The sequence below is a fragment of the Nomascus leucogenys genome, chromosome 3 (genome assembly GCF_006542625.1).
Source record: "Nomascus leucogenys isolate Asia chromosome 3, Asia_NLE_v1, whole genome shotgun sequence".
NCBI classification, from domain to species: Eukaryota; Metazoa; Chordata; class Mammalia; order Primates; family Hylobatidae; genus Nomascus; species Nomascus leucogenys.
Window position 1 is genome coordinate 144657618 of NC_044383.1, and position 22179 is coordinate 144679796.

General features: G+C 47.8%; 2 protein-coding genes across 3 annotated transcripts in view; one reads left to right on the plus strand and one right to left on the minus strand.

Moving 5' to 3' along the window:
• TMEM181 (transmembrane protein 181) overlaps positions 1 to 12297 on the plus strand; it is a 99250-nt gene extending 86953 nt beyond the window's left edge. The window contains 6 exon segments of the mRNA XM_030809912.1: positions 1778 to 1880; positions 2379 to 2430; positions 5267 to 5349; positions 6600 to 6689; positions 8205 to 8271; positions 8696 to 12297. Coding sequence (XP_030665772.1) covers positions 1778 to 1880; positions 2379 to 2430; positions 5267 to 5349; positions 6600 to 6689; positions 8205 to 8271; positions 8696 to 8774 — 474 coding nt within the window. The 3' untranslated portion in view covers positions 8775 to 12297.
• Positions 12298 to 13311: 1014 nt separating this feature from the next.
• Positions 13312 to 21766, minus strand: DYNLT1 (dynein light chain Tctex-type 1). Of its 2 annotated transcripts, none has more exons than XM_012505992.2 (5): positions 21662 to 21766; positions 18291 to 18332; positions 14609 to 14732; positions 13965 to 14042; positions 13312 to 13733 (listed from the first exon to the last, which is right to left on the minus strand). In XM_012505992.2, the coding sequence occupies exons 1-5, from the start codon at positions 21686 to 21688 to the stop codon at positions 13663 to 13665; spliced, it is 342 nt and encodes a 113-aa protein (XP_012361446.2). In that variant the 5' UTR covers positions 21689 to 21766; the 3' UTR covers positions 13312 to 13662. The 2 variants fall into 2 exon arrangements, with proteins under 2 accessions (XP_012361446.2, XP_030665774.1); XM_030809914.1 differs by having other exon boundaries at positions 13965 to 14022; positions 21662 to 21731.
• Positions 21767 to 22179: the final 413 nt, after the last annotated feature.

Here is a 22179-nt window from a genome sequence, read left to right on the forward strand (position 1 = left end):
CTTTTTTTTTTTTTTTTTTGAGACGGAGTCTCGCTGTGTCACCCAGGCACCCAGGCTGGAGTGCAGTGGCGCGATCTCGGCTCACTGCAAGCTCCGCCTCCCAGAGTCACGCCATTCTCCTGCCTCAGCCTCTCCGAGTAGCTGGGACTACAGGCGCCCGCCACCACGCCCGGCTAATTTTTTTTTTTGTATTTTTAATAGATACGGGGTTTCACCGTGGTCTCGATCTCCTGACCTCGTGATCTACCCGCCTCGGCCTCCCAAAGTGCTGGGATTACAAGCGTGAGCCACCGCGCCCAGCCGCAATTTTTCTTAATGCTGTTTTGTAAAATTACTGAATTTTGTGACTTAAATTGTTCTGTTGAGCTTTTTGCTAACTGACTACTTGGGAAGGACTACATAGAAAGTTCAAGGGTGGAAGATTTGGGGAAAAATTTTTTTTTTTTTTTTTTGAGATGGAGTCTTGCACTGTCGCCCAGGCTGGAGTGCAGTGGTGCAATCTCAGCTCACTGCAGCCTCCGCCTCCTGGGTTCAGGTGATTCTCCTGCCTCAGTCTTCTGAGTAACTGGGATGATAGGGGTGCGCCACCACAGCTGGCTAATTTGTATATTTTTAGTAGAGATGGAGGTTTCACCATATGGCCAGACTGGTCTCAAACTCCTGACCTCAAGTGAGCTACCCATCTCGGCCTCCCAAAGTGCTGGGATTACAGGCGTGAGCCACTGTACCTGGCAGAAAAGCTCTTTGAAACAATGTTTTTACTCCCAGTCTTTGGTTTGTGGCTGACGCAGTTTGAGGCCCTGTCACTGTGGTTCTGGTCGGCTGCTCTTCCCTTCCCAGTCAGGTGTCGGGGAGAACCAGTCATGTGGGCTCTAAAACAGACCCCAGGGCCCATGTCTGTTGCTGAAGGAGACACCGGAGAGCAGAGCCTTCTCGGTGCTAAACACGCTGGTCTAGTCCAGTCCCTTTGCTTTACGTAAGGTCCCAACTAAAGTCACTCAGGTGCTTTTGAGAAAAATGATCCCAATTCCTGCTGTGCTGTCCTGTGCTCTGAGCCTTGACCGTAAGAGGGGAGCTCTGGCACTGAGAGGACAGGAAAGGGCTGGGGGGATGGCGTGGGCCGGAGCCATCGAGGAGCGGGGGCTGCGTCTAAAGACACTGTCCACCCCGCGGCCTGGCCCTTGTCAACCCACGGGCCTGCCCTCTCCCCATCACAGCACTGTCTTCAGAAAAGGGCTTTGGCTTGCTGTGACATTACAGAACTGTGCGCTTTTTGACCTTAGGTCCTGTAGGGCATTTAATTCAAGCCCCTCGTGTCACAGATAAGAAAACAGAGGTCCGGAATGGTTGATGGTTGAGACGGCGCATGGATTCCCAGGGCCTAGCCTGGGTTCTTTCTTGGACATCTGCCACCTTCCCACATGCAGGGGCAGGGTGGGAGCCAGCCCCTCACCCCCAGGGGTGAGAGAGACAGATAGTGGCCACTGCAGTCTGAGCACCCACTGTGCCTGGACAGGTCCCTGGTGGGAGGAGTTTTGGGCTCTCCTCCGCTGATTTGCAAGGCCTGGGGTGTCGTCCACCTCAGGGGAGCTGCCTGTGTTCGCAGCGGGACTGAGCAGATGGTCCTAGGTGGGAGCCCATTGTTCTGCTTCCTGGAGGGACCTTCAGGATTTAAGTCCCTTCTAAAAACCTGTGGCTTTCCTGCCTGTGGTGGTGCGGGGAGGAGAAGGTCACAGAGGCCCTGTTCTGACTCAAGTGCTGCCTTGTGTCCTCCTAGGGAATGAAGGTCTTCTTCATGGTGGTGTCAGCGGTGTACGTTCTGTACCTCTTGTTCTTGATAGTGCGGGCGTGTTCCGAGCTACGTCATATGCCTTATGTGGGTAAGTGCCCCTTTCAGAATCATTGCAGGGGTGGCTTGGGAGTGACTCAGGTGGGGGAAGAAGTGGTTGGAGTCTCCCAAGTCAGGGGCCTTCCTTGAGGGCCCAGGGACTGGTCCATTCCCATAGGCTGGGGACCAGGGCACGTGGTCCCCGGGAGCCACAACAGGCCTAACAGGTTACTCTGGCATTTGGGGCCATCAGAACGGCCTGGGTCCTGCGGGACTGTACCCTGCAGAGCAGGGCGAGTCACCCTGAGCTTGCGGGATCATTTCCTGAATCTGTCCCCACCAGAAGATGGTGGCTGTGGCCTCCCTGGACACCACCCTGGCCCTGGGAAGGGAGCAACGTTCTCCTGGGCTGCAGGTGACTCTGGCCAAGTCTGGAGGGAGGAGCATTTGTCCAAAGAGCTTTGTTTCATTTCTGTTTTTTATTTTTCAAAATAAAATGCGAGTGGAATTTACTTCCAGGGTCGTTAATGAGAGTTTCTTTCTTTTTCAGATCTCAGGTTGAAATTTTTGACCGCATTGACTTTTGTAGTACTTGTCATTAGGTAAGAAGACCTTATTTCTTGAAAAGAGCAAAACGGAATTTTTCTTTCACTGTCAGGAATATCTGTTGCCTCCGTTTGTGGAGTGGATTTCAGGGTACTTCTAGCCCAGTTGACTCATTGAGGTTAGAGGGCCTCCCACCAAGGGCGGACAGCCGAGAGCAGCCGTCAGCCTGGAGAGCATGTTTTTATCGTAAGTGGCCAAGGACTGGAGCAAGTTCACTTGCACACTCGGCCCACGCTGGGCATGTTCCGTCCTTGCTGTGCCACCTGCTATGTGTGCAGCATGTAGTCGCCAGCTGGACGTGAGGGCACTGGGGACCTCGGGATCCTCGGGGTGCCCCAGGGATCGGACTCTAAGCAAGTTAGGACAGCAAACACCCTTGAGCAGCATGCTCCGTTGCCACCGTCAGGGGAGATGGGAGGCGAGGTGGGCTTGGTCCTGTTGTGTCAGGGAGTGGGGTCAGCCTGAGGTCTCCCGGGGCAGGCTCAGCCTGGCCCGAGCACCCCAGACCTCCCTGGGGACTGGTGCTGGCCAGTTGGTAGAGGAACAGAGCAGCCTGGGAATTTGTTTCTTTGAATCGATTCCAGGTAATTGCTTGGTGGTTTATGGTTTGTTTGTTTCTCCTAAAATCAGAATCCAGAGGAAGAAAAAATCTAGCTGCTGCTTGCCTTTTTAGGTTGTTTGGATGGCAAATAAGCAGATGTTGGCCCTTTTCCTTTATAGGAGTGACAAGGGGCCTCTGGGAGGTCAGCCCTTGTCCAAGCTTTCCAGGTGGGCTCTGGGAGTCCCCACCTTGTGGAGGGCGAGGACTGAGATAGGCATCCAAGGCCATCCACCACCACTAGGAGTGTGAACTCCGCTCAGACTTGGACTTGAACTTGAATTTCATTCAGCATCAAAATTCACTCCGAATAATGCTGCACGTGCGTCGTATTAGTCTCTGTTCAGTGCTAGGTGTGCACGTTGTCTCTGTGACGTCTCATACACATGGCTATACAACCTCACAACCTCACATACAGGCTTACACAACCTCGCCTTCACCCACAGCTGACCCACCCTCACACACTCACACCCTCACACACACCCTCATTCTCACCTTCACTCACACCCTTACACCCTCACTCTCACACCCCCACACCTTCACTCACACACCCTCACCCACCCTCATTCTCACCCTCACACCCTCACTCACCCTAACTCACACATTCACTCTCTCACACATCAGTCACACACCCTCACTCTCAACACACCCTTACACCCTCTCGCACCCTCACGCTTTCACTCACATGCCCTCACTCTCACCCTCATTTTCACCCTCTCACCCTCACACACACCTTTGCTCACACACCCTTACACCCTCACTGTCACCCTCACTCTCACACCCTCACACCTTCACTTACACATCCTCACCCTCACACACCCTCACTCTCACCCTCATTCTTACCCTCATTCACACCCTCACTCTCACACATCCTCACACACACCGTCACACCTTCACTCACACATCCTCCCTCTCACCCTCACATTCTCACACCTTCACTCTCATACACCCTCACTCTCACACCCTCACTCACACCCTCACATTCTCACACCCTCAATCTCACACCTCACTCACACCTTCACTCTCACACATCCTCACCCTCACCCTCAAACTACCTAGTCCCCAAGTTGGGAGCTAGTGTCTACTTCTGGTGGCCTCCGTCTCGGAAGCTGCCCTGCCATGTGATTTCTCTTCACACAGGTGTTAGGGGACTCATTTATCCTTCAAATAGTTACTGAGTGCCTGCCCTGGCAGACAGGCTTCTCTCTGTCGCGGGATTTATGTTCACACAGAGTGAGATGAGTGGCAAACAACTAAATACATTCCCCCCTGCGTGCCATGCTGCAGACGAAACAAGGAGACGTGACTTGCAGAGGGGAAGGGTCCACTTTAGATGAGTGGTTTGCGGATGTGTCTCTTGGAGAGGTGACATTTGGCCGAGGACCTGAGGAGGAGCCCTGAAAGCCGTGGGGTGGCTGCTCCAGGCCGCAGAACAGGGCACTGGCAGCCTGGGAGGGCATCAGCATGGCGAGGTGGAGAGACAGCTGCGTCACTGGAGGCCGGCGTGGCTGGAGACGAGCAGGCATGGGCACGGCGGGAGGCAGAGCGAGCTCTCGAGTCCAGTTTCCATTCTGTGCTGGGAGACCGCCAGAGGGTCTTGAGCTGGGAGGTGAAATGGTCTGGTGTGCATGTTAATGAAACCTTCTGGCTGAGGGTGGCATGTGGGAGGTGAGGTGGAAGGCAGGTGGGGGAGGAGCCTGTGGACCTGTGTCCTGAGGCCTCTGTTGTCATCTGTCACTGGGTGGGAGTCTGAACCAAAGGTGTTGTCTTCGCTGCTGTGCAAGTCACTGGAACTGACCGGGGAGGTGTCCCTATGTCTGAAAGGGGAGCTGTGACGAAGGAGAAGCAGGCTTCCCTCGGGAGAGGGGGGCTCTGTCACAGGAAATGGTCTCGAAAACTTGAGTTACAAAAGTGAGAGCAGGGAGGAAATGTGCCAAGGGGGCTTCAAGGCCCCGAGAAGGGAGAGTGTGATGGGGTCCGCAGCAGGCTTCATCCTGTCCCTGCAGCTGGCCGGTGGGTCTAGCCCGCCTAGATCCGAGACCAAAAACCAGAGGCAGGGGCTGTCTGTGTGTGTGCGCGTGTGTGCGTGCATCTGTGCACGTGTGTGGAAGTTCCCATGCAGAAATCACAGTGTACAGACCGAAAGGTTGAATGGGGTGAATAGAGAATTCTCTGAAGCTAGTGTTGTTTTCGTGCATATTTACATATTGTCTCTGCTCCTCTGTCTTTTTCAGCATCGCCATCCTTTATTTGAGATTTGGAGCACAAGTACTACAAGACAATTTTGTAGCAGAGCTGTCAACTCACTACCAGAATTATATCCTTTTAACTGGAGGCCCCTGGCTGCAGGAGGCCTGCTTAGCATTGCAGCGGTTAGCGGCTCAGATTTGCCCCTCTCAAGAGGAGACAGGTCAGCTCCTTGCGCCCTGTTCTCTGGAGGCCTCGTCTCTGCTGAGAGGCGTCTCAGTTGGCCCCGCTGCAGCCTTGGGAAGGGGCAGCCTGTCCCTCCTCTGTACACAGGAAGCTTGGGCCTGGAGGGCTCAGTAGTTCCCCCAGGTCAGGTTTCGGGTGGCAGAGCCCGGCTCCAAACCCAGAGAGGTTGGTGCTCTGGAGCGTGCCCACGCCACCCTGCTTTCCACCCAGAGAGGCAGGTGCCGTGAGGTAAACGAGGTGCAGTTCCCTCTCCACACCGTGGGGCTCCAAGCCCCTACTGCCATCCAGCAGAGCACTGCGGGGTGGCTGAGGGCTGCCGCGAGCCTCCTGTCTCCCCCCAGGGGATCTCTGTCATCACCGAGATGTATCCAAGGGCATGACAGTCGTGGCAGGTTGAGCCTGTGTCTGTAGGGAAGAGCTCATAAAATACTGGGACCCCCTTCGATTCCCGCTGTGCCTGAGGCCAGTGGCGCAGGGCTGTTGCTTCCCGGGAGTCCTGGCCTCTCCCAGAAGTCGGAGAGGTTATGCATGTGCTTTCACTCCTCCTTGTTGGGGACGCTTCAAGAGTTAATCCTTTAAATCTTGGGTTCTTTCTTTGGGATTTCTTATGTCCCAATTAATGCATGAATTAATACACAATTTTTTCAAATTTTTGTGACTGAATTTCATGCTAAGCTTTTATCAGATTTTCATAGGGGTCTGTAATCCAGAAAATGTTCAGAACAATTGGTTTGAGAGTTTGTTTCCAATTCTTTATTTCATTATTGTGTCTAGAGACCTTGATTCACCGTATGCCCGTGGCCTTCCTGCCCTTTTCATGTAACTTGATCTCTTCTGGTTTTGCCCTCGGAGCTGGTGACAGGAGCGCCACCAGATGGCTCAGTGGGTCCAGGTTTCCACTGATGTGAGAGGCCATCGTTCACCTGTTATTTACCGTGACCTCGAAGAGTCCTTGTGACCCCTGGCTATGGGCTTGAACTGTGAAGTCCTGATGTCTGGGTTACGGACCCCCGGGCACTGGTGGGTGCTTGGCACTAGAAGGGGCTGCTGATGGCGGGAGGAGCGGTCGAGCTGTTAGGCAGAGCCTCTGACTGATGTGTCCAGATGCCGCGTTCCTTCCCTTGACAGCACCACCAGCCGAGTTCTTATCTTTCTATGGCCTGTTGAACTTTTATCTTTACACCTTGGCCTTTGTATATTCTCCGTCGAAGAATGCCCTCTACGGTAAGCCACCCTGGGGTCTGGGCTGCTGGCCAGGTAGTGGGCACAAAGGCCTGTGTTCATCCACGACCCACTTCCCAGGTTTCCCATTCATGTGGGCACTGTGATTCCCAGTGACTTCTCTTGGCAGAGAGACAGTGAGTTGAAATGTCGAGCTCTGAGGTGAGTTGGGGCCCAGCATACATAGAACCTGTGTTGTATCATTCCCACACAGAGTTGACACTCATTTTGTTAGTGTCAGTCCCCAGCTTTTGCTGTTCAATTTGGGATTTGTTGACTTTACAGTGGTGCAAAAGCAATGCACATTCAGGAGAAATCACACTTTGAATACCCAAACAACCATTCTGTTTTTCACTTTCAGTACAGCATTCAGTAAATTCATGAGGGAGTCAACATTTATTACAAAACAGGCTTTGATCCTTTGATCCCAGCACTTCTGGAGGCCAAGGTGGGAGGATTGTTTGAGTCTGGGAGTTTGAAACCAGCCTGGGGAACAAAATAGAGACCCCATCTCTACAAAAATTTAAAAATTAGACAGGTGTGGTAACATGTGCCTGTAGTCCTAGCTACTCGGTTGGCTGAGGAGGGGCGATCGCTTGAGCCCAAGAGGAGAGGCTGCAGTGAGCTGTGAGAACACCACTGCACTCCAACCTCGGTGACAGAATGAGACCCTGTCTCTTAAAAAAAAATTAAATAAAATAGGCTTTGAATTAGATGATTTTCCCAACTATAGGCTAATGTAGTAACACTTAAGGCAGAATAGGCTAAGCTGCGATGTTCGGTGCCTTAGCTGTAGTCGATGCGTTTTTGACTTCACGATATTTTCAACCTAACGATGGGTTTATCAGGACATAACCCCATCGTAAGTCAAGGAGCATCTGTACTAGTGTTGTTACCATTAAAAAAAAAAAAAGCCAAAACATACAAAAAGTCACCCAATAGTGAAACCAAAACAACCCTCTTGCACAGGGAAAGAAAAGGATGGGAACTCTCTAGAACATAGGCAGCCCCCCGTACCCCCCGACATCTTACAGTGGGCTGGCACTTTCCCAGCACCTTCACAAACGGCGTCTCACTTAAGCTTCACAACAACTTTATGATAAACATATAATCATGCCCATTTTACAGAAGCAGCAGCTCGCTGCACATCCAAGGACTGGGTGGGGGCAGGCAGGGCAGAGCCGCATCTCCTGGGGCCTATGTTTGGCTCCCCACTCCCCGTGTCAACAGGAGGCAGCTCGTGCGTGGGCAACGGCAGCCTGCCTGCTCCTTCCCACAGGCCGCCTCCCTCAGCCTTCAGGACGTCCCTGCCAGGCAGGCCAGGCCGGCCAGGCCAGCCCTGTCTTGTAGATGAGAAAACAGCCTCACGAGATTTGTTCAGGTTCATACAGACATGGCAGCATCTGCGATTTGAATCCAGCTCTTTCTGACTCCCTTCCTTTGTCCGGGACAGCCTCCTGTCTGTCCAGGCTCATCACGTCAATTGCTTGAGATGCAAATGCTCTTGTTGGTTTTCAGAGTCCCAGCTGAAAGACAACCCTGCCTTCTCCATGCTGAATGACTCCGATGATGATGTGATTTATGGGTAAGTCCCTGTTCGTTAGAAGGCCGGCATAGCTTGGGCATCCCAGCATGGCCTTGCATGTTTACTGAATGGTGGGTTACTCTTCTAAAATTATTTTCAAGGTATGAAGGCATTTACCTTGGAGTGTCAAGTGGCTCGTGGTTTTCTGTTTTCACCGTATACGGGCTTAGATGTGGTAGTAGTCCCTTCTGCTGGCTACCTGTAGGGCGTGCTGGCCACGGGAAGAACTGTGCTTTCTGGACTGATGGGCCCTGGGAACTGGGGGTGGGGGAGAGGAGGACGGGGTGAGCAGTAGCAGTTGGTGATAGAAAATTGAAAGAGTGAAGCTATGATGGAATTCCTGCTGGAATGGTCTGTCAGTGTGGAAGAGGCAAATAAAGAGCTGTCAGAAGTTAGACGGTCTCAAAGGTCCCTTTGCTCACAGGAGTGACTATGAGGAAATGCCGCTGCAGAACGGCCAGGCCATTCGGGCCAAGTACAAGGAGGAGTCAGATAGTGACTGAGCCCCGGCCAGCCTAGCGAGGCGACAAGGTGCCTGGATGCTTTCCCCGGTGACCGTCTGCTGACCTTCCCCTGTTGTATTCAGACTTTTCTTATAAGCAGAGATTTCCTGTTGCTCATTTGTTTACATATTTTTTTAAAGGAAAACCAAAACTGAGGGCAAATTTAAATGTTTAGCCAAATTTATTGTCATGGTGGCTATGAGAAGAGAGGCATTGATAACAAGTTTCAACAGCCAAATCCTTTTTTACGAAGATTTCAGATGAGCGTGTTTTCAGTGATGAGGAGTAAATTACACGTTTTTAGGAGAGTTAATTATGTACTTTTTTTTTTTCCTGTAATCATTCACTGATTCCAAGTTCACGGGCAGCCTGTGACTAGGTCCTCATCGTGACAGCATCACCCTCTTTCTTCCCTTTTCCATGGTACTGTTTTTTGACCCTTTAAACTCAAAGGGAAGCCTTATCTGTGGCTGCTTCATGGCAGTCCTTCCTCAGTGAGTGGCCAGTGCCCTGGGTAACCAAGTGGCCTGAAGTGATCGGTCACTTACATGGACTGCGTTTTGTGCAGTGTGTGAGTTATGACTCATCAGGGGAATGGGGGATGCCTGGGTTCCAACCCTTCGCGTCACCAAAGGGGAAGTAATAGTGTGGAGTTGTGAGGAGGGTTTGATAAGTTGAATAAGGAAAGGCTAAGATAATTTACGGTTACCAGCTCAGTGGGGAAGGTGTTACTGCCATGGTGCTTTGCAGGGGCCTGCATGTACACACACGATTAAATGGATTTCCCCGTGGGAGGTATGGGCAGGAGAGAAAACCTTACCATTCCAGTAAATAGCAGTTTCTGCAACTCTGTTGAATATGAAATGCCATACAGCTTTATTTATTTATGTAAATAAAAGCTAAATGAGGGACCAGGCGCAGTGGCTCACACCTGTAATCTCAACACTTTGGGAGGCCAAGGTGGGAGGATCACTTGAGCCCAGGAGTTTGAGACCAGCCTGGGCAACATAGGGAGTCCCTGTCTCTATAAAACATTTAGAAAGTTAGCTGGGTATGCTGGGGCATGCCCATAGTCCCAGCTACTCAGGAGGCTGAGGTGGGAGGATTGCTTGAGCCCTGGAGGTCAAGGCTGCAGTAAGCCATGATTGTATCACTGCACTCCAGCCTGGGTGTCAGAGCGAGAACCCGTGTCATAAATAAGTAAAGCTACATGAAAGATTGATAGAATATTTTAGATTATTTATTGGCCAAAAGTTTTTAAAACTCTTATTTGGAAACAAAATGAAAGTAAAATGTTTTAAATGGTTCATGGAAAACGTATTTGGGTAGAAGGCAACTCGTGCTTCCGGAAGGGGTTCCCTGTCCTCCATGCGTCACATGGCGGTCAGGTAGGGATGACCTGTTCTGTGAAGTCCTTGGCACCGCTGAATCTGTGGCATCATAGAAGGTCCTGGAGCTTCCCCGTTCTTTTCAGTCAGGGACTCCATATAGAGTCTCATGTGGACGTCTCCCATGCTTTCCTCTTGACCTCTACAGTCACACTTCTATTAACATCCAATAACTGAGGGCAACCTGACTGATGCCATCTTGGCGATTGAGGTCCAGAAGATGATAGTTCCGCAACACAAGCAGTACCTACTTTTTTTCTTCATCTATGCATTGACTCTCAGATTACCATGCAGAGCTTCACGCTATCATCCACATTAAGTAGTGCTAGGACCTTAGAGATGTTCATGAGAAACTATTTGTTATGACTTTCCTTTGTATCTTTCCTTTTAAACTTTAATGATGATGTACTTTTAATATGGATTCTATTCACATTTGTTTTAAAAACCTTGTAAATATGAATGTTTAAGACAACTGTTACTGCAAGGGTAATTCAAGTTTACATGATTTTTAAATTTGCAGTGATGTGTTTTTTTTTATTCTGTGTATTGAAAAAAATTTTCTGTTACCAAATTTTACAACTTCTAATAAGACTACTATAATTTTATGTAAACTGATGAAGACGTGCTGATTAACATATTCTGTGATATAGTTTACAACTTTTAATAATTGTCCATGATTTTGGAATGCTGTTATTTATCAGTAAATGTAAAATATTTGAGGCATTTAGCCATACACACATTAGAACTTTTTAAAACTTTGTCCTATAGTGTAAACTGATGACTATTGTCTTCATACATTGAGTCTTCATGCATCAATGAAATGAAACATATAGGATTATTTATTTACTTTTTGTAACTAAGTTGGAAATAAGAAAAACAATTAGAAAGAAAGTACTTAAGGGGAAAATCATTCTTACTAAGTCATGTATTTTCAACTTGTCTTCCCTGGTATATCATAAATACCGACATATTACATACCCCATGTAAAATTTTGCTTAAACTCTCTAGCACTTGGCATGTAGAATATATACCATAGGTATCAGGTTAAAACACTAAAGTCTGCCAGAAACTTTTGACAGTAGCAAGAAAATTGTTGAAGAAAAAATAAATTATTTACTGAGGGTAGTTATGTTAAAGTTTTGCGAACTTAAAGGGCTGACTTTAGTTCTTTCATGGTAATGGCTTGAATAACATCATCTTTGGGATTTTTTAAATACTGGTCCAGTCTAGGAGAACCTGGAAGATGACCAGAGGTATTTCAGTTTCCCTAGGGAGAGCTTCGTTATCCATGTGGATAATAAGTCTGCTTGATTTATTATTAAATCATTACAGCAGTGAAGTGGTGCCATTTTCTCTCTCTTAAGCCCCATTTGAAAGGCTAGAGAAGGGGATATATATGTTCAAGGTTTGTAAGGTTGTTACTGTACATAATTGCAGATTGCAATAAAAGCTTAGATACATTTTGTAAACTCAACCCACTAAATGAGCAGGTTACAAGACAAATGTCACCAGCCTCAAGTATTTTATGAACTATTTACTGAGGGTAGTTACGTTAAATAGATTATAATGTGGTAAATTACTTCCTGAATCCTTTATCACAGGAAAAACACAGATCCTCATAAAAGGGATAATGAAAACGGATGTGTCTGAACATTTAGTGAAGATGAGACTTAAAACATGAAAGTGTATTTGTGTATTTTGAGGGTTTTAGAAACCGGTTGCCTTAGAGGTTAGACTTTTGAAGAAAAAAAAAAAAAAGATACAAATCTTTTCCCCTGGCCAAAGGGAAGTTGCGTTAGTCTGTGACATCTTGTGATGCTGTTTATCTTGGTTTGACATTGGAGATATGCTGGTAACTATGATACCATACTATAAAACAGAAGAATTTTCTGCTACTAAAAACTGCCTTTTTACAAAATGACTGTAAATATTTGTAAAATAAAATAACACTAAACTTTAAGCCCAAAAGGAGAGGTAGAGCCGTGTGTTGAGTTGTGGACCTGTCCGTGGGGCACAGTGCCACCCCATCACAGTGTTGCTGTCATCAGGCAAAAGTGAATGTTTGTGTTTTGCGAATGGCTTAATTCTGACACTACCTTTCTGGGAAATGTTAATAAATTTTTAATATTCACTTCTATGTGTCTTGATTTGTTTGCTCTTTGCGTGTGGAGTTAATTTGGCCTTGCAGACATAAATGCTTTAATGAAGCGGCTTTGGAGACAACGGCAGGGCTTTTCCATTTCAGCAGGCAGGCACGGAGGTATCTTTACTGCCATCTCTAACGTGGCCTGGGGACGAGCACTGAAGATGGAGACAAGGCCTGGGCTTGGGCCCATCTCCCTACTTGGATGTGTGACTTTAAACCAATCAGATAACCTCCAAACACATTTTCTGATTTTTAAATGACTGCAAATTGTTGAGGACACAAAATGAATGATTGTGAAAACCATTTTGTAAGCTATGAAGTACTAAGACAATTTGTGAGCCCTACAGAGAACACGGGATTAACAGTTAAGGTGTTACAGCTTTGGGCCAAGTGTGAGTTAGAGCTCTCTGGCTAAGAGAATAGAAATTGGTTTGCCCACCTCTCACCCCTTAACCTCTAGAAGAGGAGGGCTTCAGAATGGGGGGTGTGGTAGGAATCGAACCAGAACCCAGCAGAGCCGTCAGGATCCTGGTCCCATGGGTGAAACAAGTACATCGTGGAGAGGACCACAGCAGAACTGCAACTTTTCTTTTTTTTGGTTATATAGATTTTTTTTTTTTTTTTTTTTGAGGTGGAGTCTTGCTCTGTCACCCAGGCTGGAGTACAGTGGCAGGAACTTGGCTCACGATCTTGGCTTACTGCAACCTCTGCCTCCCAGGTTCACACCATTCTCCTGCCTCAGCCTCCCAAGTAGCTGGGACTACAGGCGTCCGCCACCACACCTGGCTAACTAACTTTTTTTATTTTTAGTAGAGACAGGGTTTCACCGTGTTAGACAGGATGGTCTTGATCTCCTGACCTCATGATCCACCCGCCTTGGCCTCCCGAAGTGGTGGCATTACAGGCGTGAGCCACCACGCCCAGCCCGGTTGTATAGATTCTGTAGCCACTCACTAAATATGAAGAAATCATTTATGATGATACTATGAAGAACACAACAGACTTTAGATTTGAATAATTTATTCTAACAAAAGTATAAAGTATGGAAAATTAGTGTATTTGAATCATTTCAGAGAGTAGAGCAAGTTTCACACTAGCAGATTTCAGATTTTAGCACCTTTGAAACGAAATATTCAGAGTTAAGACAAGTGGCAACGCAGGCTGCAGGTGACCTACAGGGATACTCATCTGACTTCGGTGCCATTCACATCACAGTGCGGTCATTTGGTTTTTTCCTCTACATTGTGAAAGTGCCACAAAACAAAGAATGAGAAAAGAGTTCACTGATTTCATGGCTGGTGGTTAGAGGATGAACTAGAGACAAAAGGAGAAAGGCCGTAGGCTGGACTGCAGGTCAAATAGACAGTCCGAAGGCACTGACGATGCAGTACATGGTCTTATTCTCCCATCGCACGGTGCAGCTCCCTGCAGGAGGGAAGAGAGCAGCATTTAAGGCAGGGAAAGCTGGGGGACGACGTTTTACTCACAGTAAGGCCAACAGTCAAGTACCCATCTCTATGCTACACAAAGAACCTTGGCCAAGTCTATTATAAAATGTTTTAAAAGGTGATAAACATGCATTGCATTCAAAGATAGGAAACTTCCAGTCATATATTTCACACAACAAAACTTCACAAACATGAATGAAAATCATACCATCAGTAGAGCTGTCCCAGAAGCAGGAACTTGCCGTGTGTAATCCAGCTCCATTCTTCTGCATAATTACACAAGTCACTTAAGTTAAAACAAATTTTTGTTAGAGAAGTCTATTGGGAAACACAAATGTCATTCTGTCCACTTTTAGCAAATGTACAACGTACGTAGCTCCACATGGTTGATGTTCTCGATAAAAATTATAGGGACAGATTGCCTTGTCTCACTATATTGACAAATTATAGGTGCTCCTTGACTTACAATGTCCCATAAACCCATCATAAATCAACAATATATGAAAATGTTAAGTTGCAAATGCACTTAATACCCTGGTAAATCCATCAAAAGTTGAAAAATTCTAAGTTGAGCCAATGTAAGTTGGGAGCTGTCCACATCTCCTCTACGCTTCACTTGTTCTAAAAGCATCCGATGGGGACCTCCTGTAAGATCCCGCTTCACATACGATCTGCAATTGTACCAGCAGCCAAATGGTCAAGCGTACGCTAATGTATACTACACACACGACCGACTCCCACCAGGAGCCTTCTTTGAGTTGAGGCCACATTAGCTGTTGTTTCTGGTACTGGATGCCCCTCTGATCAGTGTTAAAAAACCATCCCCCAAATCTACAAGAAACAATCCATTACCGATGTATTTAAATGGTTTTCCCAGCTTGGTGAGTTGGCTTAAAGTTTGTTCTACTACATTTGTGGTCCACTGGTTCACTTTGCTGTGTTGATAAGCGTTACCACCAATTGCGCTTTCTATAGCCTAGAAAACAAAGCACAAAGTGCGTCCCGGTTAACCAAATGCACCCACACCACCTTTCAATCAGGAACTGACGGCACCCCAAGAAGTGATTTATGAAAAGTTTATTTTTAATCATGAGGGTGCCTTTGCAAATATACTTAATAGCATTATTTCATTTAAATAAGTTTGAAATTTGCTTTAAAAATTCAGTCTGTCAAATTATTTACACATTTTGACCTAATAATCACATTTAATGTTCACTACTATTAATATTTAGAGATACACATTTTTTCCTGTTGAGGCTAGAAAATATTTTGCCTATTCATTTCTTAAAAGTATATTACTTTTATCTACTACTACCTAACATATACTAATACTATATATTAGATGAACTGTATTATTTGTACAACCGACAATATACAAACCTATCCAAATAATCATATTAAAAAATACTTTTATCCAGCATTGTCTGAGAACATGTTACCACATTAAGTGCATTTTTCAGATAACTAAAAGCCCTTTATATTCCAAAACTTATTTTAGGTTTATGATGAAATTTTTTTATTTTTGTTTTTCTGAGGCAGGGTTCTTCTGTTGCCCAGGCTGGAGAGCAGTGATGCAATCTTGGCTCACTGCAGCCTTGACCTGCTCGGCTCAAGCAATCCTCCCACCTCAGCCTCCCTCCTGGGCTCAAGCAATTCTCCCACCTCAGCCTCCCTCCTGGGCTCAAGCAATCCTCCCACCTCAGCCTCCCTCCTGGGCTCAAGCAATCCTCCCACCTCAGCCTCCCTCCTGGGCTCAAGCAATCCTCCCACCTCAGCTTCCCTCCTGGGCTCAAGCAATCCTCCCACCTCAGCTTCCCTCCTGGGCTCAAGCAATCCTCCCACCTCAGCTTCCCTCCTGGGCTCAAGCAATCCTCCCACCTCAGCTTCTCCAGTAGCTGGGACTGCAGGCATGTGCCACCACGCCTGGCTAGTTTTTTGTAGAGATGGGGTCAAATGCCTGGGCTCAAGTGATCCTCCTGTCTCAGCCTCCTAAAGTGCTGGGATTACAGGCATAAACCACAGCACCCAACCCAACCTTTTTTCTTTATTATACGTTTATTTCTTTTTCTATGCTATATTCTTTGGGGGTTATCTGACAACGCAAGGCTCACTGTCGCTGCTCTTGCTAAGCTTATCATTATGATATTGCCATTGTATGATTTTCTGGGTTTTTCACTGTCAGCTCCCCTTTCACATGGATGCCAAGGTGCTTGCATCTCAGCAACTTTCTTCCCTACCCCTAACTTGCTGTGCTGGAAACCAGGAACCTGAGTTTCTATGACAGTTATGACCTAAAGTGAAAATAACATTCAGTGAGGGCCAAGGTCTGTCCTCAGACAGGCAGAGCAAACCAGCAGTCCAGGGATCTGAGCTGTGCATGGTGGTGATGGACTGGGATCTGATGCCTGGGGCTTAGATCCGGCGACCTTGCTTCTGAGGACCTAAAACCTCCCTAGGTCACTCTGATTTCTACCTACAGACCTGCTGATCATCTCCCTGAGACTCTGAGTAGTCAAGTTACACATAGGGATGGCTTACTTCTTGTCCTCTGCCACTGTGCTCCCTCCCAGCTCAGAGGCTACAAGAGGGCTGGGGGGCCAGAAGCCCCGGTTTAAGAGGACATCAGTGTTACTAGACCTGGGCATTGTCAAAGGGTGGGGGGGCCTTGTTCAAGCTAAACCTCTCCCTCCGCCAGCTCTCCCTCCACACGTACTTTGAAATTCAGTTTTTCAAGGAGGAGAGAACCCTCCACCAATTTTGGACCTGTGCAAATTGACTACTACCCAATACTTAGGGTCACTTGAGTACAGAATTACCTATTGCGGGGGCAAAATAGCTGTTGAGGCCAGTGACACAAGTTCAAGTAACACTGCAATGTCACCTCATGTTTCCATGTGGATTGGAAATGTGCTTTTTTTTTTTTTTTTGAGACAGAGTCTTGCTCTGTCGCCCAGACTGGAGTGCAGTGGTGTGATCTTGGCTCACTGCAACCTCTGTCTCCCGGGTTCAAGGGATTCTCCTGCCTCAGCTGCCCAAGTAGCTGGGATTACAGGCACACGCCACCAAGCCTGGCTAATTTTTGTATTTTTAGTAGAGACGGGGTTTCACCATGTTGGACAAGATGGTCTTGATCTCTTGTCCTCATGATCCGCCCGCCTCGTCCTCCCAAAGTGCCGGGATGACAGGCGTGAGCCACCGCGCCCAGCCTGGAAATGTGTACTTTCAATTTCACTTGCTAATTGAAAGCTGGTAACCAAGTCAAAGATAAGGCAGAAAACAACTGAGGCAGGACTAGACTTCCCAACAAGCCCCCTCCACTGTTCCCAGTTCTGGTGTAATCCACCCACCTTGCTGCCGCCTGCTGTGTTCCACGTGAAACTGTGTATTTAGAAAAACCATGAAAACCAAACATACAGATCCCGCAAAGCAAGCAGAAAGTCACACCTGATGCTGCACAATGTAAATAGCCAAATTCATTTTGCCTTTGGATACTGATCACAAACATAGGTTGTCGTTTTTTATCAAACACTAGTCAATAATTTACATTAAATTCTAAATTACATCTGAAACCCCAAACAGTATCATTAAATTCAGATCATCTAATAGTTTTCTTTTAGCCAATGCCTTTAATATCTGTGCCCCATTTTACCCAGGGAAGGCAGGGAAGCTGCTGAGGAAACTCCTTCTGGCTTCATTCCTACCTAGGGTAAGAATGAGCCCGTAGCTCTCAGCACTGCTCCAGCCACACCCACCTTTTCACTCCCTCACACACCATGCACTGCCCCCACTTCCCACGGGGCCTTGTCCCCTCTTTTTACTGCATTACCCCTACTTCTACTCATTCTTCAGATTTCAGCTTGAAATGGTCCCTGAACTCCCTGGGTGGCTCACATTCCCCTTTCAGTGCTCTCCCAGCACCACCACTAGTGGCACTTACCACACAGCAAATGCGGGCTGACACTTTACAGCGGGACTGTTTGATGTGTCTGCCCTGCCCGCCCCTCAGCTGTAAACTCCAGGAGGGTCTGTGCCCTGCATGCTCCCTCAGTGTGTACTTTCTGAATGAATAACAAACATCCCTTCTGTCTCTCTTCCTCTTCATGATCAATAACACAATAAAGTGTGAAGTTTAGGAATGTAAGAAAAGTAAGCAAATAGGCCCCAAACTGGATCACCAGGTCCAGAATAACTGGAAGTTGATTGTTCAATTTTCTTTTACTCACTCTTTCTTCATTCAACCCTGGAGACATTTATTTGTATACCAGGTGTCTTTTATGCTTAAAAGATTACAGAATCAAGTCTTGGTGATATTCAGTAATAATGCTATGTACATAAAATTCCTTATCTCATTTAAAATATGTAATTTACATAATATAGAAGCAATTCTTATCTAGCTATTTACCGAAGTAAAAACTGTTATTTGAAACACAAAACACATAGACTCAGTTGAAACAATTCCAAGAGAGTATTTAAAACACACTATTTTCTCTAATATAAGCCATTAAACATTTAAGAAGAGCATTTCTCCTCTTACCTCTTTTACAATGTTGCTCACTTCATCAACAACAAAAGCAGTCTGTAAGGAAGAACATTCAGTTAAGTGTGATTTATTTAAAAGATATTTCCACTACATTGATAAGTGCAAATTTAGGTAACGAACATAATTTAGAAATGAAGACCTTAGAAATAATCTAACTAGACCGTTCACTTTACCAAGGATGGATGACATTACAGTCTTCAGAAACCAGAAGACTAGAATACATGCACATAATTTAAAGGTATTCTGTTTTATTTTTATTTATTTGTTTTTGAGACGGAGTGTCACTCTGTGGCCCAGGCCGGAATGCAGTGGCACGATCTCGGCTCACTGCAATCTCTGCCTCCCAGGTTCAAGTGATTCTCCTGCCTCAGCCTCCCAAGTAGCTGGGATTACAGATGCCCTCCGCCACACCCGGCTAATTTTCATATTTTTAGTAGAGATGGGGTTTCACTATGTTTGCCAGGCTGGTCTCGAACTCCTGACCTTAGGTGATCCTCCCGCTTCAGCCTCCCAAAATGCTGGTATTACAGGCGTGAGCCACCACACCCGGCCCTGTTTTGTTTTAATCATGCCACAATCTAAGACTTCACTTTAAACTAGAATTCATTATCTTCTTCCATTTCAACTGGCTGCTAGACTCATTAACCAATAGAGAGGCTTAATGAGTTGGCTGATTTTTGTATAAATTAACTGAAGCTGCTGAAGCAATCTATTTAAGATGTAATTCTCTCTTCCATGATGTAAACTGATTAGGAGGATCAGTTTGACCTTGAGGAAATTTTTTTAAAGCACCATTAGTTGTAAAATGTACAATGATTATATTATTTCCAGGTAATTATTTTTCTTTCCCAGTGCTGCCCTCCTACTCCAGGACTAACCACCAGCTGCCAGCATGGCTGTTCTCTGTCAGTGTCTGGATGACTCAGGAGGTGGGCTGCCTGCAGTAATCTAGTGCCAGGAGTATAGTTTTCCTTTTACACATGGTAGATCTTAATGGGTAAAAAGGTCATCCTGAAAATAACATTAGTCAGGCACTTGCCTGCCAATGTGCTCTTCACATGAGCACAAGCGTTTAAAGTTACTGCTGAGTCCCAGGAAAGGTACGTAGCTCTGGACATGCCTTCGAGAGGGCAACCCCCGGGGCCCTCAGTCAATGTGCATCCTGAGGGAATCAAGGCAGAGAACCCTGACTTGGCAGTGAGTCTTCCTCCCTGCCTGGCTGCTGTCCACTGCAGGCCCTGCCCTTTCTTTTTAGGGGGGTCAGGAGCTGACTGCCCAAAGCCACCTCACTTGCTGTACTCAGAAGTTGGACTTGGAAACAAAACCAGCTCACTGAGTGAATGACAATTTGCAATATCTTAGAGATTAAGTCATTTCTGGAAGCTTAAAGGATCCTTCCAAGTGACTACAGTGACCTTAATCACAAAGGAAAGGCACTGTATCATCTCCCATATGGTTACAGTACGAAAAAGGTTGAGGGACATTTTAAAGAATTTTTAGTGGAAAGCAGAGAGTTGTATTGAATCCAGTGGATAGTTTTAACTTCTCCAAGAAAGATGAATGGTGAGTTGAGAGAATAGTTACAAAGGCCCAGGCATCTACATGAAGTTAGAAGAGATGCAGAAAAGGCTGCTAAGAGACTGGTGGGAGGACCAGAACGGGCCATTCAGTAAATACCTAAGACCTGCCTACCTACAAGACAGCCATGGTCTCCACCTCCCAGGGCTCCATCCCAGGGGGAACACTCACCACTCTGTCCAGCCCCTTCATTTTACACACATGCAATTGAGATCTCGAATAATGAAGCCACTTAGCCACCTCATTTGTGGGAGTCAGAATCGGACTGCAGTATTAAGCGCTTTCCTTTACAAAGCGATTTCCTTTTTGGAAGTTTTACTCGATATTACTATAGTGCAAGACATTTTCCAATATTATATTGGGCAACAGTTTAAGGGGAAAGGCTTTTTCTTTGCTAACTGCTCCTGAACCAGGTCTTCTCGTCATTATTCACTTGGTTGCCATCAGCATTCAAACACTGATTATGCCACTGTCACAGGAAGTGTGTGCTAGTTAGGAAATCAGATCAAAACTGAAACTCTAGAATCAGTCCTTAAGTTTTAGTTTTATTTTCCCTGAAAACATTCCTCCTTAAACTAAATTTCTTTTTTTTCTTTTTTTTTTTGTTTTTTGAGACGGAGTTTCGCTCTTGTTGCCCAGGCTGGAGTGCAATGGCGCGATCTCGGTTCACGGCAACCTCTGCCTCCCAGGTTCAAGAGATTCTCCTGCCTCGGCCTCCCGAAAATAGCTGGGATTACAGGCATGCACCACCACGCCCGGCTAATTTTGTATTTTTAATAGAGACGGGGTTTCTCCATGTTGGTCAGGCTGGTCTCGAACTCCTGACCTCAGGTGATCCGCCCGCCTAGACCTCCCAATGTGCTGGGATTACAGGCGTGAACCACTGCGCCCGGCCACTAAATTTCATAAATGGTAAGATATCCAACCTTACCAAATGTATCTATAGTTTATATTTTTGACAGTCTGCATAATAAATCCATAGGGCTCTATCTGAATTTCAACAAGGATTATTCAGTAAGAAGAAAACGAGTTTTGTATCTCAGCTGCGCCTATCAGCTCTATTCCCCGAACGACCGTGAGCTTGAAGGAAAGCCATTTAACGCACACGGTGCCGATGGGTGTCTTCTGCTTGGCGAGACCGTGGGCTTTATCCTACTTCCTCAAGGAGGCATAAGAGATTTTTTCCCCACAACAATGAGCTTTCTTAGAGACATCTTAAACGGAAATGAAATGTGCTACTCATTCCCAGTGCTGCAGAACCAGGTGAGGCCCGAGACAAAGGCACGGGATGGCCGGGACGCCAGCCCGGGGCGGAGGGGCTGGAGCGGGAGCGTCACCCGCACCTCCGCGGTGAGACGTCCAAGCCTCGGCGCTCCCAGCCCGGCCGCCGCGCCCCGCTCCAGGCTGGGGCTGGGGTCAGCCCCGCAGAGCAAGGGGCGGTGATGTCATCCTCCCGGCGAGCTTGGCTGCGGGCCGGGGGCGAGGCCCTGCGGGAAGGCTTCTCGGCACCGCTCACCGGGGCGCTCTCCCCGAGTCACGCCCGGTGCCTCCCCGCGCGGGAAGAAGCTCAATCCCCTTCCCGCCCCCCCGCGCCGGGGAAACGGCGGCAGTGTCCGGGCAGAATGGGGCCGGGCGGAGCGCCGGCGACCGTGAACCCCAGGCCGTGGGCTACCGAGACTGGCCTAGCTGAATGAGGTGGGCAGCCAGTCCTTTCCGGGCAGGACCGCGTGTCCTTCCGCGGCCAGGGCTCTAGGCCTCCACCCTTCCGTCGCCGACCCGGCGGTTACCTCCTCCGCAGCCTGGTAGTCTTCCATCTTTCCTCCTGCGCGTCGCCTCCGCCTCCCTGAGTGGCGCAGACTGCGCAGGCGCACTCAGGCCCCGCCCCAGACCTGCCACGCCCCTCTCCGCTCGCGCCTGCCTCGCCCAGGCCCAGCTCCCTAGCCCCACGGCCCCCGCCACGCCCAGCTCCCGGGCCCCGCCCGGACCCTCAGTGACTCCATGCCTGGGCGGGGCCCGTGGGTGGACCCTGAATTCGCCTCTCCTCCTGTCCTCTGGGAGGTGGTGGTTTCCATGGGAACCCGTGAGGGTAGCCGGGCAGCTCCCTAAACCTTAGCAACAGAAACAGAACACACGTACAAAAGGCAGTCCTGGAGGGGACGCGTGGTCCCGGCCCCTCCTCCGGTTTGTACTGTGTGGATTGACGCGGACATTCATACCGGCTCGGACACCTGGCAACAAACTCGAAAGTGACTGCTGAAGGCAATGCGCCCGATGAGACGTTGTTGCAGTTCCCTTGGGGACCGGG

Excerpts from the sequence above, each read along its gene's own strand:
- DYNLT1 (XM_012505992.2), bottom strand. The coding sequence starts at position 21,688 with ATGGAAGACTACCAGGCTGCGGAGGAG. Across the intron at positions 18,333-21,661 it reads ACTACCAGGCTGCGGAGGAG|ACTGCTTTTGTTGTTGATGA; the intron begins GTAACCGCCGGG and ends TCTTCCTTACAG. Across the intron at positions 13,734-13,964 it reads CTGGGACAGCTCTACTGATG|GGAGCTGCACCGTGCGATGG; the intron begins GTATGATTTTCA and ends TCCCTCCTGCAG.